Source organism: Emys orbicularis, chromosome 2, assembly GCF_028017835.1.
Source record: "Emys orbicularis isolate rEmyOrb1 chromosome 2, rEmyOrb1.hap1, whole genome shotgun sequence".
In the NCBI taxonomy this organism is placed as follows: Eukaryota; Metazoa; Chordata; order Testudines; family Emydidae; genus Emys; species Emys orbicularis.
In genome coordinates, this window is record NC_088684.1 from 230,968,493 (window position 1) to 230,982,259 (window position 13,767).

At 44.2% G+C, this 13,767-nt stretch overlaps 2 protein-coding genes across 2 annotated transcripts in view; one reads left to right on the plus strand and one right to left on the minus strand.

The window, feature by feature from the left end:
• Nucleotides 1-2,275, plus strand: part of SCRN1 (secernin 1) — a 40,100-nt gene extending 37,825 nt beyond the window's left edge. Inside the window, exon 8 of the mRNA XM_065398450.1 lies at nucleotides 2,117-2,275. Coding sequence (XP_065254522.1) covers nucleotides 2,117-2,275 — 159 coding nt within the window. The remainder of the gene's footprint in view (nucleotides 1-2,116) is intronic.
• Nucleotides 2,276-13,065: 10,790 nt separating this feature from the next.
• WIPF3 (WAS/WASL interacting protein family member 3) overlaps nucleotides 13,066-13,767 on the minus strand; it is a 49,937-nt gene continuing 49,235 nt past the window's right edge. The window contains exon 8 of the mRNA XM_065398449.1: nucleotides 13,066-13,445. Coding sequence (XP_065254521.1) covers nucleotides 13,405-13,445 — 41 coding nt within the window. The 3' untranslated portion in view covers nucleotides 13,066-13,404. The remainder of the gene's footprint in view (nucleotides 13,446-13,767) is intronic.

Here is a 13,767-nt window from a genome sequence, read left to right on the forward strand (position 1 = left end):
CTGCCACAGGCCCTGCCCCCACTCCACCCCTTCCCGCCCCCTCCCCTGAGCCTGCTGTGCCCTCGCTCCTCCCCCACCCCCCAAGCCTCCTGCCTGCCACGAAACAGCTGATCAGGAGGTGTGGGGAGGGCTGCCGGTGGGTGGGAGGCGCTGGGAGTGGGGGAGGGGGAAAGCTGATGGGGGGCTGCTAACGTATGACTGTCGCTCTTTGGCAATGTACATTGGTAAATTCTGGCTCCTTCTCACGCTCAGGTTGGCCACGCCTGAATTAAATCAATAATCTGCCATTTTGGCAAACTATGTACAGGAGGTTGATGACTCCTCCCTCCCATTTCATCATCAGCACAATCAGGTAAATACAATGGCTCCACCAAACGCCATACATCATGAAAAACCATCCTACTTATTATATCTTCTCCTAGTGCATCTCATTCGTTAAGGGAATGAAACAAGATCTAGTTCATTTTTTTTCTGCAAGATTCATTAGACACATGCCTTCTGATTCTTGAGCTAATAAAGGAAAAGACTGTTCATAGTGTGTTCTTCAGAGGAAAGGACTATCGAAAACCCCCTTTTAACACAGTGCCACCCTAAAACTAACCCCATCCCACCCTAGTTCTGTACCTTTAAATGATGGTATTTTCTCTCTGAAAAGTTATGTTTTTCTTTACACAAAGGCCTAAGCCCAAAAAGCAAACAGACCAGCCTATTCCTGTTTAAAACTTTCTGGCCTCAACCTGTTAGTTTTCTGCTGTCAGCTGGAGAGTCACATAGATCCACAATCAGAAAAGCCTAGCAGACCTATGGTGGTGATGGAAGTAACTGCTACATAAGATGACTTGAAGGCTTCTTCAGTAAATATAGATGGTAAAGTTTAACTTACCATGTTTAAAATTTTTAAAAATGGCGGTAGTGGATTTGGAAAATTAATTTGAGGCCAACCTTCAAATCATGGAGAATAAATAGGAAAGTCTGGCTGAGTCAGCACACTTTGTATGAAAAGTATTCAATGTTCTCATGTGAAATTTTAGAACACCCTTAAGAGCAAATATAAAATTAACCAGGGCCCATGATGCTGAAACTTTGGATTCTTGATACTCTGAAGCTTAGCATAAGTGACTCTGTCCTTTTGGGGAAGACCTATAGAGCACCAATAAGAGAACCTGCAAAAGCCACAGCAACCCTTACTGCTAAAAATGTTCCTCCTTAGAGTGAAAATCTTGTTTGCAGCTTCCAGAATAAGTGAAATAGTCTACAAAGACAGAAATGGCATTTTCTTTTCAAGGAGTCAGTTCCAAAACACACAGAGCAGTCCTGCTACTTGATGCAACCATTCACAGAGACTGAAGTAGAAAGTGCGCTTTTATGCTAAAAACTAGCTAAAGCAATATATTTTCTGGAGAGGACTTTCTACATAGAAACTGTTGAAAAGCAGCAGCCTAGTAAACCTTGCAGTGTCTGATAGAGACGCAGCCCCTATTCCAGGTTGGAATCTTTCTTCTCTGTAACTTAGACGTAACATTTCATCTGTCTTTCACTTTGATGCTGTTTGACTGTATAGAGGTTAAAAGGTAAAAGGGCAAACTCATTAATTTTAATCCTGTGACTAAACCTAGAGTAAAGAGCGTGATGTTCTGAGGGATACTGTTCTACATTCTGTTCTCTGTACCAGTGCCTGTTTTTGGAAAATCCTTCCAGGAACCCCTCGGTGACTTGCAGTGTTTTTGTTGTTAATGAATTTCCAGACTTGAGATGAATCAAATAAACTCTTTTTTTCTCATAGTTATACAAGTTTTATCCCCCACTCTCAAGCTGTGCACAATCTTTAAAGTTCTTATTTCCTTTGAATTTACTACTCACTATTTTACTAGAGTTGTTTCTTGATTACAAGTCTCTATTGTTTGTTCTGCATGTTAAATGATAGACCATTGTTTTCATTTTTGCTTAGGGTTCTACCACACTAACATAGAAGAAAAAAAATCAGTATGGGGTGTGTGTGTGAAGGAATGAGATGTTTTCAAATAGTGCGAAGGTGCCCCCACAGCAGAGAGGAGTAGTAAAAAGTCACTTGAATTTGTTTAATGGGTACTTTAACTTGGCTGTTTCTTGCCTTTAGGATAAAGGTCAGAAGCTGATGAGGATTATGTTAGACCTTGAAAGACAAGGCTTAGAAGCTATGGAGGACATCCTCACCAGTACAGAGGTTCTGGATCCTGCTGAAGTAGTAGACCTTTTCTATGACTGTGTCGATACAGAAATTAAGTTCTTCAAGTGAAGTAAGCAAATGTTTTAATACTTTGATTTAGAAACTGCTAAGCTGTCAGAAAAGCAGCTCATCTGTATATGTATAAATAAGATGTATAAATGCAAGACTTAGTCTGATTCTGATTGTGCTGGTATAACTTCAGTGGTGTTACTCCTGGTTTACACCACTTTAAATGATTGTAGAATCAGGCCTCCATTATCTTTTTGTCCCTTTTGATACCTCTCTGAATGGATTGTCTCAAAAATATTTTTCCTTTATGTAATGTTATAGCCTCTCTTAGTTTTCCATTTGATTTGTTGCTGTATGTGGATTTTAAACCACTGTTATCTCATTTCAGCCACAGTGGACTTTTCACAAGAAGCCTCTATAGTTCTTCGAGCCTTGAAAGATAGTCTCCAGTCCACACAGCTGAATTTGCAGGAGGAAAACAAACAAACAAAAAGGCTTCTGTCTTTCTAGAAAAATGTTCCTCAGTAGCTATATCGAGTTAACAAAATTGCTTTCCTTTGTCCAATCATGTGGTGGTCCTGTTCTGTGTGTAGTGAAAGGAGAGAGTCACTGATTGGTCCGTGTGTGCATGCCAGTTAATGCAGTGCAGAATGTTTCATTGTTTGGGCAACAAAAAATTAAAACAAGGAATAACTTCATTCCAGTGTAATTTCCATATAATCTTTTAAAGCAAACAAATGTTTTTGTTTTATTTCCCCCTGTATAGCTCAGGCTAGGTAGCCAAGCTCAAATGCTTAGAATTTCACCAGGTACATGTATGCTTACCACTTCACATTGGAAACTACAGAGGTTTTAAAAACAAAAACAGGAGCACCTGACAGTCTGAATTAGAGATAAGGCCTGGTTCTGAGCTTGCTTGTGTAACTCTGTTGGCTGCAATGGAGCCACTCTGACTTATGCCAGAACACATGAGCAGAATTATGCCCCCGGGACTCAGTGCTGCCCTCACCTATTCATACCTTGGAAAAACGACGATTGCACTTGTGATGCCTGGTAGGGGTTTTTTTTTTTTTCTTTCCCTAAGATTCATAGTACTGTGTATTGCAGGCAGAATCAAACTGAGTGCCTAGTACATTATATAATCAAATGACTTCAAGGCAGCATTGATAGACACAGCAATGCAGTGACAACTCAGTCAGAACACTTTTTTTGTTAGAATAGAGGCTGGGCATTGAAGATAAAATTAGGGACAGTAGTCTGGCTGTGAGACCATATTGCCGTATGAAAGACAATTCTGTGAGATCTCCAAATGGTATATGCTGTTTACAGCCGGAAGAAATCTCCAATTATTTAGTACAAGAAAAAGGAAGTGATTGTGACTGAGCTGTTGCTTACTCCTTGCAAGGCACAAATTCACAGTGAAGCTATGATCTGAATGTTACTCCTTTACAATCTGCAGAGAGGAGGATACAAATGGTTTATTTGCAGTTTTTCATCAGCACACCATTTTACCCTCTAGATTCATATTTGGATTTATGTGACTCCAGTGATTATCTACTTTTCGTGTGCTCTTGCCCTAACTCCTTTACTTTAAGAAGTTAATCTAGTGCAGCGGGTGAGCATTGATCAAGGGAACCTTCTTAACTCATGACACAAGGGACAATATTAGAGCTGGGTGGGGACAAGGTGTTAATTCCCACCCATTGAAATATTGCAGCAGCATCAACAAAAAAGTTTTTCTTTTGGAGGGAGGTTGATGATTGAGAAGAGAAGCCCCCATTGAGGAACTGAAGTTTCTCAGAAGGGAAGCATCAGTTTACCACTCTTTTGACACAGACAGTGTGTTTGGGGCTGCACCCAACCCCTACAAAATACGTAGCTCTCAGCTGCTTGGAATCAGAGTCAAACATCTTACAAACACAGTTTAAGGAAGTTTTTACTAATGCTTCATCTGCCACTTCCAGCTATAAATCCATTCAGCAGACACTTAAGTCTATATTTATGCTGTGGCTACACAAACCATATACAGTCATAAAATTATCCATTTCAGTTTACTTGCTTTCTATTAAAGTCCTGTAGTGGCTTTATCAGATCTCCTCAAACAACAGTATCAATCCAACCCTCCCCCCCACCCCCCCAAAAAAAACCTAAGGAATCCTTGTGGCACCTAAGAGAATTAACGAATTTATTTGGGCATAAGCTTTCATGGGCTAGAACATGAAGTGAAAAAATACAGGAGCAGCTATAAATACATAAATAAATCCAGGCTATTGTAGAATACAATTTCAAAAAGATCTGCCAGTGAAATACATCTGGGCTCAAACTGATTTTCTGATTGTTATTCCCCTTTAATTCTCTTTGTATCCCCTTTTGGGTTTTTTAATGTGTCTTTGTTTTTTGAATTTACCTCTCTTCTTTCATAAGTACTATAATTCCAACTTGCTTGAAATGGAAACAGGACAGAGGTGATCCACACCTTTCTAGGAGTCCTACACTCCGTGCCCTTGAATTTGCAGGTATCACTGAACATGTCTCTTAGGCAGTGTAGCTGCCACTCCAAGTGTAAGACAGTGGCCACTATACAAAGTATCCAGGTAACCTCAGGTTTCAGAGTAGCAGCCGTGTTAGTCTGTATCCGCAAAAAGAACAGGAGTACTTGTGGCACCTTAGAGACTAACAAATTTATTAGAGCATAAGCTTTCGTGGGCTACAACCCACTTGTAACCTCAGTAACTGTTCAGAGGTGAGCCACTGTGTACTGTGACATTTTACAGTGCATGAGATGCACTATAAAATTATATGATTTATATAGCTGTTTCTGTAATTCTCCTAATATGCTGTGTGATACAGCAGGGCCAGGGAGCCATGGGAGAGGGGAGATATATAAACCTTAGCCTAATTAAGGCGTGGTTCCCTGTAGACTAGGGAAGGTTACTTCAGGTTAATTGGAACACCTGTAGTCAATTAAGGCCCTGTCAGGAACCTAATAAAACCTCCCTGCTTCAGATAGAGAGGGTGGTGTGAGGCAGGAGAGGGGACTGGAGTTGGGTTGCTGAGACTTGAAAGACTAGAGAACCGGAGGAAGGGAGATACCCTCCCACAGCATCAAGGACCAAGGGTAAGAAACCTGCAGGGGTTGTGAGGGGCTGGGGCTTAGAGTGAGGAGTAAATCCAGACTGCTTCCCTCCTCTACCACCTTCCTGGGCCACTAGTGGGGCCCATTGTGCCCCAACAGCAGGGGCAAGGGGTGGGGTCCTAGTCTCTCCTCTCTTCTCTTTTTCCCCCCCCCTCCCCAACCGCGAAAAGCATGGGATCCACTATACCAATATTGGCCATTTTGCCACAGCTGCTGTACATTGGATCATCAGCAATTTAAAACAGCCAAAGCAATATTGTGCATCTTCCCAAAAAAAAAAAAAAAACCTGCATCCATAATGTAAGAGGTGCCAAGGAGGCCAGTGTTCAGCAGCATATATAATACAAACCCATGTGCTGCCAAAGTGAGGTAAATGTAATGCAAACATAGCCAAGCAATGGCAGATTGGAGTTGAAAGTTTGCTTGTCAGATTCTGAAATAAAAGAAAGATGAAAAGAACTTTCTTTGGCACACACTGTCCCAAAAATGTTACACTGTGAATGACCGTGTCAACCATTTCATATAGTCCATAGAGATTCTAAAACTACACCCAAACCATGGAATTCCAGCAACTGGATAGACAGGCTTGTGCATTAGGGAAATACAGGCAGGCAGTGATTATTGTGCCTTTTGCACCAACGTGTTGGATTCTCTTACATGTAAATGACTAATTCATTTTTGTGTAATCATGTTCTATGTTGCCTAGGCAGTGTTGTGGTAAATAAAATTAACGTAAGTATATGCTTTTGGAAATATCAGAGTGTATATACTGATTCCCTGAAGAAGAGTTGGTCCACTTACGTGAAACAGATAAGTAAAATGTCTCAAAGACCCTTGTGGTCAACTTTTTTTTTTTTTTTTTTTTTTTAAGTTGATCCTCCATCTTGCTTCTGTAAGTGCACTCTGTGTACTATAGCCAGGGTTAAAAAGGGAAAAATTGAATTCCCCCAAACTGGATATTGTACTCGGCTCCTCTCTAGTTGTAAGACCGGAGGTCTGCTTCGAAGGGCGATGTCTTCTGCTCTAAAAGCACACAACTGAGATGAAAATGCTAGTGTTCTCATTCTTGCACATTAAGGCTCTGAACCTGCAACTTACTCGCAGAATGCTGTACCTCCCGAATCCTCTTGACTTCAGTGGGGCTTGATGTGGTTCAGGGATGCTCATGCATGAAGTCACTTGCAGGATTGGAGCCTCCAAGGCTTTAGCGCACAGGCTGTGGCATAGAATCACAGAGCCTGGGGCAACAGACCTTGGGCTTGTGCTCCAGTGCTAAAGACACCTGTGTAGATATTGCAGCATAAGCTGGAGCTTAGGCTCTGAAACCCCCCCTCCCCTAGACTTCAGAGCCTGATAGGGTGACCAGACAGCAAATGTGAAACATTGGGGTGGGGGTAGGGGGTAATAGACCCAAAAATCAGGACTGTCCCTATAAAATGGGACATCTGGTCACCCTAGAGCCTGAGCCTGAACATCTACATAGCTATTTCTAGTGTAGTGCAAGCCTGAGTCTGTCAACCCAGGCTCAGAGACTCCTGGCTGCAGGCTGCCATTGGTTGTGTAGATGTACCCTGATTGTCCACAACTCAAATAAGCTCTTGCACTAAACCTGCCCTGAATGATGCTGACAAGCATTATGTGAAACACAGTATGTTGTAAATTAAAATACCTGTGCTGACTTGCTAAATTCTAAAGATGTGTTTAATGCTTGCAGGATAAAGATACTAAACTTCAAAGCCAGGGGAGTGGGTGGCACAGAGGCATTGTTTCACATTCACTCTGAATTCTGGCTTGGCTATGTTGAGCCAAAGGGGGCAGGGAATAAAGATGTCCACTTTAAATAGAGTGCACTGTTTTGTATTGTTCTCTGCAGCTAGTGCCCACCATCTCATGCGGCTATTTTCACACAGCCCTGTTGCCTGTCTGGGTGTGTATCAAGATGTATGCCGTTGGACTGAATCAAGACACTGCAAAGCTCGTTTGGCTAAATTTCTTGTGGGAACTAATATGTATAGGTTTGCAATCATCCTGTGAGAATTATGTATCTGTGGGGAACTGCAGTTTGGAAAAATTAATAAATAAATTCATTTCAGCGCCATGAGCCAGGTACTAAGTATTTTGTACAAAAAATTTCACCCTGCAAAGTCCCTTTGAGCCAGGTGTTCTCTGGCCATTGCCTATAGTGCATTTAAAAAAAAAAAAAGGGTTGAGGTTGAGATCCACTCTTGTGCATACAATCACTGCATGCACTTCTCCATAATACTGGAGAAAGCAATACCCTCTTCATTTACTGATTTAGAGTGTTAGTTGAGTGAGTCAGTGCCTTACTGACTGGGCAGAAGCATCAAGGATTCAGTCATGGATGCTGAACCACCAAACTGTAGGAGTAGTGAAAAGAATTTGGTTTTGTTGGGGGGTGGGGGGAACCCCTAGGTGTTTGTATCATCTTCCATGTTTTTAAATTTCTATGGGCACATTCATGTATGTACACCAGCACAACAATGTAATGTAGCACGGTATTGTTCAGTACATGGAGGTCAAAGTTGCCTGCTACCTCAGCCTCTGATAGTCAACAGCCACTTTCTTTACACATCTGAAGCATGGGACAGTCAGCCAGCACCATACATTGTATAAAAATGTAGTAGGATGAAGTTTTGGGTACTGAGGAATTTTAAATAGCTAAGGCTAGATTCACAAAAGGATTTAAGCACTTAAACCCCAGATTTAGGGATCCTGCCATTCACAAAATGCCTGCTCAACTGCCACAGCACCAACTAAGCTCAACAGCTCAGACCCCTAGAGGCAGGCTTAGACAAACCGACTCGGGGGAGCAAGGACTCCCCCCTCGTAACTTTTAGCCCACTAGTTAGGGTACAGCTGGGATCTGGGAGACTTCTGGTGGAGGGGGGAACTAACCCTGGATTATGGGATAGGCTGGTGTGGTGCTGCAGATAACTTTAAAAAAAAAAAAGCATTGGGCCAATGAGAGTGTGTGTGCAAACACGAGACTCACTGTAGCGTGGTTGCTAGAGAAATCACACAGGAGACCTAGAAGCCAGTGACTTTTTAAAATTTTTTATCTACAGCAGAACAGCTTAGAGGAGAGACAGAGGTGCCCCTCCCTGAATATCCCACTGGAAACGTGGCAGATGCCTGTTCAAATGCCTTCTCCCTCTCAGGTGGAAGGTGATGTCAACCAGGATTTTCCAATATCCTACATTAGTATCCTAAAAGTTAGAGGCAGGTTCCCTCCTCCTCCTCCCACACTTCTAGCTGAAGTGGCATAGGCATCTAACTCCAAAAAAAGGGGGTGGCAGCTGAGATTCCCAAGCACAGCAGGGCACTCCCCCTGCAGCCCAGACTTAGATGCCTACTGCAGAGGGGTGGGGATTGGCATATCCTATTGGCTAGCTTCTGTGAGGCACCACCTAATGCCCAGGTTATCAAAACAATTTTTGGTGGCCTCAGAGTGCACTGGTGGCTGCACTGACACTTTTTCCTAAAAAACGTAATTAACTTTAGGAAAAACAATTAAATAGGCATAGATACACACCCCACTATTGTCATTTTATATTTATTTATTTATATATATAGGTATTCTGAAGACTCAAAAATAATACAGTGAAAAGTGATGTGTGAATATCACTTTTCACAGCACACTTAGTAGCAACCTGGGAGGCTGTGAAAAGTGATACTTGAATGTTTAATATCACTTTTCACAGCCTCCCAGAGAGCTAGTAAGTCTGCTGAGAAAAGTGATATTAACCAATCCATGCAAGCCCCAGGACCCAGCCCTGAATGGGGGAGATCGAAGTGGGAGGCAGCAGGGTCCAGGGACAATGGGAGTGGTTGAACCCTGCTGCTGCATGGCTGGAACCAGGGGTTGGTGTCTGCTGCATGTGACCAGGGTTGGGGCTCAGTGCCCATGGCCAGAGCCGGGGACAGGAACTGCATGGGCAGAGCCAGAGATTAGAGCCCGCTGCTACACAGCCAGAGCTGTGGGTCAGCATCCAGGGCCTCTGCCTACTGCTGCACGGCCAGAACCCGGAATTGTGTGGCTGGAGCCAGGAGTCAACGCCTGCTACTGCGTAGCTGGAGCCAGCGCTGGCTGCTGAGCGGCCAAGGGTCAGCACCGGCTCCCACCACCGCATGGCCAGAGCCCAGGACCAGAGTTGTCGGTCGGTGCCTGCTGCCGGGGCAGGAGATCAGCACCGAGGCCATACGGCCAGAGCTGAGGGTCAGCACCTGCCACCGCGCAGCTGGAGCCAAGGCTCTGCACCCGAAGCTCCGCAGTTGGAGCCTGCTGCCGCACGGCTGGGGGCCGGTGCCTGGGGCCAGTGCGGCCAGAGGCCAGGACCAGAGTCAGTGCCCACCCCTGCATGGCCAGAACTGGGGGCCCAAGGCTGAAGCCCTGCAGCCAGAGCCAGAGGCTGGTGCCCAAAGCCCCGTGGTTAGAAGCCGGTGCTGTGCAGCTGCGGGTCGCTGCGCAGCTGGGGGTCGCTGCCTGGGGCCAGCATCTGCCACTGCATGGCCAGAGCCCAAGACAGGAGGCGGGGGTCACTACCTGCCACAACGAGGGGCTGAAGGCTGAGGCCCTGCAGCTGAAGGCCAGGGCTGTGTGGCTGGAGCTGCATGGCCAGGCTCCTAAAGTCCCGCCACTGGAGCCTGCCACCCAAAACCCCTTCTCCCAAGGTGGGTCAAGAACTCACCTTGCTCCTGCAGCGTTGTGCCCCACCTTTCTCAAGAGGCGGAGCAGGGCAGCGCATCCAGGAGCAACAGGGAGGGTGGGGAAGGAGCCAATGCTCTGTCATCTCCCCTTCCCCCTCCTGCCTAGGAGGTTGTGGCTGAACAAAAAGCCCCTGGCCTCGGTGGCCGCATTTGAGAAACACTGACCTGGGGTGCTGGTTTTTATGAATCCTGTTTGCTGAAGTGCCTCTCTTTCCACATTTGTTATATAGGGAACCGAGGCACCTAATCTAGGCCCTTAAAGCTGAGGCATGGTTTGGAGAAGTACCACCACTCACTCACCTTAGCGGAATACTACTAAGCCATCTCCATTTAATGCACAAAAGCTGAAGTACAAAGGAGGAACTAATCTACCAGGAGACATTTTAATAAATATTTTTTAAAAAATCCTTATAAAATATTTGTTACACGGTATTACAGGTTCCAGTACAGATGAGAATAGGCAAGAAGTCATACTCCACATTTGCTTTTAATGCACAATGACTATAATACTGTAGCAGAATACTATTCCTGAATAGCCTTGGATTAGACTTTCTGTAAGAAAAGATGCAATGCCCATGTTGACGCCTGCCTAAATTTGACTTTATTACATTTTATATGCTCAAGCACAGTTAACTATTGTAATTACAATACTGGTGACAGCATTTATATTTTCAATATGTCACACACACACACACACACAGGCAAACTATTTATTAAGGGATCAGTACAGGCAAGTAAAAAGCCAGGAGGGGGTTACTTTTCAGAAGCCCTATGGTGCTGCTGCATTCTACAGCTGGAAAAGCTGTTCTTCCAGGAGATAATTCAGTGGCTCCAGAACCTCACTCTGTACCTCCTCTGTCCAATCAGACTCAGGGCCAGATTCACCGCTGTGGTCTGCGGCTCCAGCAATGCAAAGTAGCTGTCAAACGGCCAAAGTTCACTGATGAATCTGGTCCCAAGCCCTTCACCGGGGTAGTATATTAAGCATATGTAGGTAACTGCAGCCCACTTATCCATGCATGAATGATTCCACACACAGTTACCTTCTTTTTGTTGACCAGTCAGGCACCTCGTGAACAACTTCCCCGCCCCCAACTGTCCACAGCGGAGTTGCTGGGATCTTATTTACCTGATGTCCTTAAAGTCCAGCTAGTTGCAAGGGCATGACCACTTCTGCCTTCCTTAGTATTTACGTGGTGGTGACAAGGCTACTAGCTAACTTTGCAGAGAAAGGCACTATCCAGAGATAGACAGCAAAAGGGCAGAAGTATAGCCCTAAACTGGATTTAACATACCTGCTATATTTGCAAGTTGGGATGCTGCAGAGTTTATGCAAATAAGGCTTTAATTTCATATGCATATTTGAATAGTCATAACTCCATCAGTTTTCCCCAGCCCCCACCATCAAATCTAGCCATTCTCCTAAAATCTACCCTCTGGTTCCACATTTGAGTTTCCTCCCTTGGAGATCACTACCACCTCAGCTAACCTAGGGAGGGGCCCAGGTTCTCTGTACTGAGAAGTGGAAACCAGAATCTTGATCCTTTTCTAGCCAACCGGGAAGAGTTTCCTACCTCCCTTCTCCTCCTCCGATCTGCAGCCTGCTGCTCCCCCTCCTGGCTGCTGCTTGCAGAATCAGTTCTGTTCAGCTAAGCAGCCACTGCTCCCCTGGAAAGAGGAGGATTAATGAGGAGGTGCCTGCCAGAGTGCAGAACCTCTGGAATGATTTCAGGCACCCCCATGCTCCTGAAAAACAAGAGATTAAGGCCACTCTGTGGAAAATCAGGACCAGGGTCCTGAAATTGAGAGTCTCCAAGGGAAACAACACGTGAATTAAAAGACTGATTGAAGCACCCTGGCCATTTTAATTGTATAACTTTAAGCCAATCAGAGACAAACCAACCTATGGGTGCATCTGCCAGGAAAAGTCTGATTTCCAGTGAGGTAATTAAGGTAACCTGCATTAGCTCACCACCCTGTCAGCCACCACGGCAACTGGCAGAAGGGGGAGGAGAGTTTTTGGTGCCTGTGGCAAACTGAGGTATCTTGCGAATCAATCTGCAGTTCCAGACTGCAGCCCTTCATGGCTCGCATTTAGTATTTGGATGAAAAGAGCTGCATGGAGCATGTAAATGAAGGAGGACTTCTGTCAATTGTTTCCAGAGCCGTTCAAAAGCGATTGGTGAGAATGAGCAATACCAGTTGTCTTCTTTCTAGTATTTAGCTATTAAAAGCTTCTTTAGCTAACTGGAGCGGGGCATGTTGGGGGTAATGTGGGGGCAGAGGAGAGAGGGAATGACAATGTCTAGAAAGCCTGTCAAACAAGTGGCAGGTGGGCTCCTGGCTAGCAATAAGCAATATTTAAAGAGAAAATCTATACTGTACAAAAGGCTCACATTTTAGAGACATGATGGTCCAGCTGTGCCCTTAAACAAACACCTATTGGCAAATGCATTCATCCCAGTTTTGCTTTCTGACCTCAAGAGAAGCACTTTGGAAAAGCTTTGCCCTATCTGCCAATGCATGGCAATGCTGTTGGGCAGTCCAGTCCAGGTAGTCATGTTCTAGCTCATTCCCTTCTGACCGGTACACCCACTAGCAAACCTGAGATAGAGTAGCGTACTGTGTGCAGTGGTGTCCGCAGCCCTTTTCTCCTGCCTATGTATATGTTTGACCAATAAATCCCTGTAATTATGGACCCCTCTGTGGTGGTAATGAAGGAGAGGCCATTTTGCAGTGGTGTGGGGGGTAGGTAGGAAACAGGTAGCAGAGTAACTTACAATGAGATTATAGAGTCATGCCAATAACCATACAATATATAGTATCTTATTTTCAGATAGCTAATTGAAAACTCCTGTTAATATAATTAGAGCTCTCGGGGTGGGGGCGGGGGGAATACTAAAAATATTTAAAAGGTGACAAAGAAAAATATCTGAGTGTATTTAATGCATGGAATACTGTTTGAGATGATATCTCTTGATGATGATTTGAATGAGAATTACATAGTGAACACTACTAAAGAATTTAAATCTCATGGTGCTTGGTTTTAAAAATTCCTGAAGTAAAGTATCTAACAATAATTTAAAAGCCTGTGCCAGCACTCTCCTCTATTGCCAAACGATGACTAGACTAGTTCAGAGAATGCATAATTAAAGTATTTCTTTTCCAGTTTTAAAAATATCAAATCAGGTCCGACACTGCATCATTTGATTGTTAAAATATAATCTCTACTCATTTAACAAAACCTCCTCTGTTTCATATATTATCTTGTTATCTTCACTCGTCCTGTGTAGTACTGCACCAGAGGTCTGTTAGAGGCATCTTCTCATCTCACATGTGTTCTTAGTGGAGGATTTTTAGGGGTATCTGTAAGACACATAGGATACCATCTATTACAGGATGTCTATTGTTTCCGTATATGCTTACAGTACTTCAAAGAATGGCCCTGCATAGAAACTTCTCCTTCCTTAGAGGTTTTTAAGGTCAGGCTTGACAAAGCCCTGGCTGGGATGATTTAGTTGGGGATTGGTCCTGATTTGAGCAGGGGGTTGGACTAGATGACCTCCTGAGGTCCCTTCCAACCCTGATATTCTATGATTCTATGGGAACAGTCTAAGAAAAGTAGTGCGAGGATGAAGATTTGGGGGGTAGGGAGTTGTCTAACATAATACAGAACACATGGGATCTA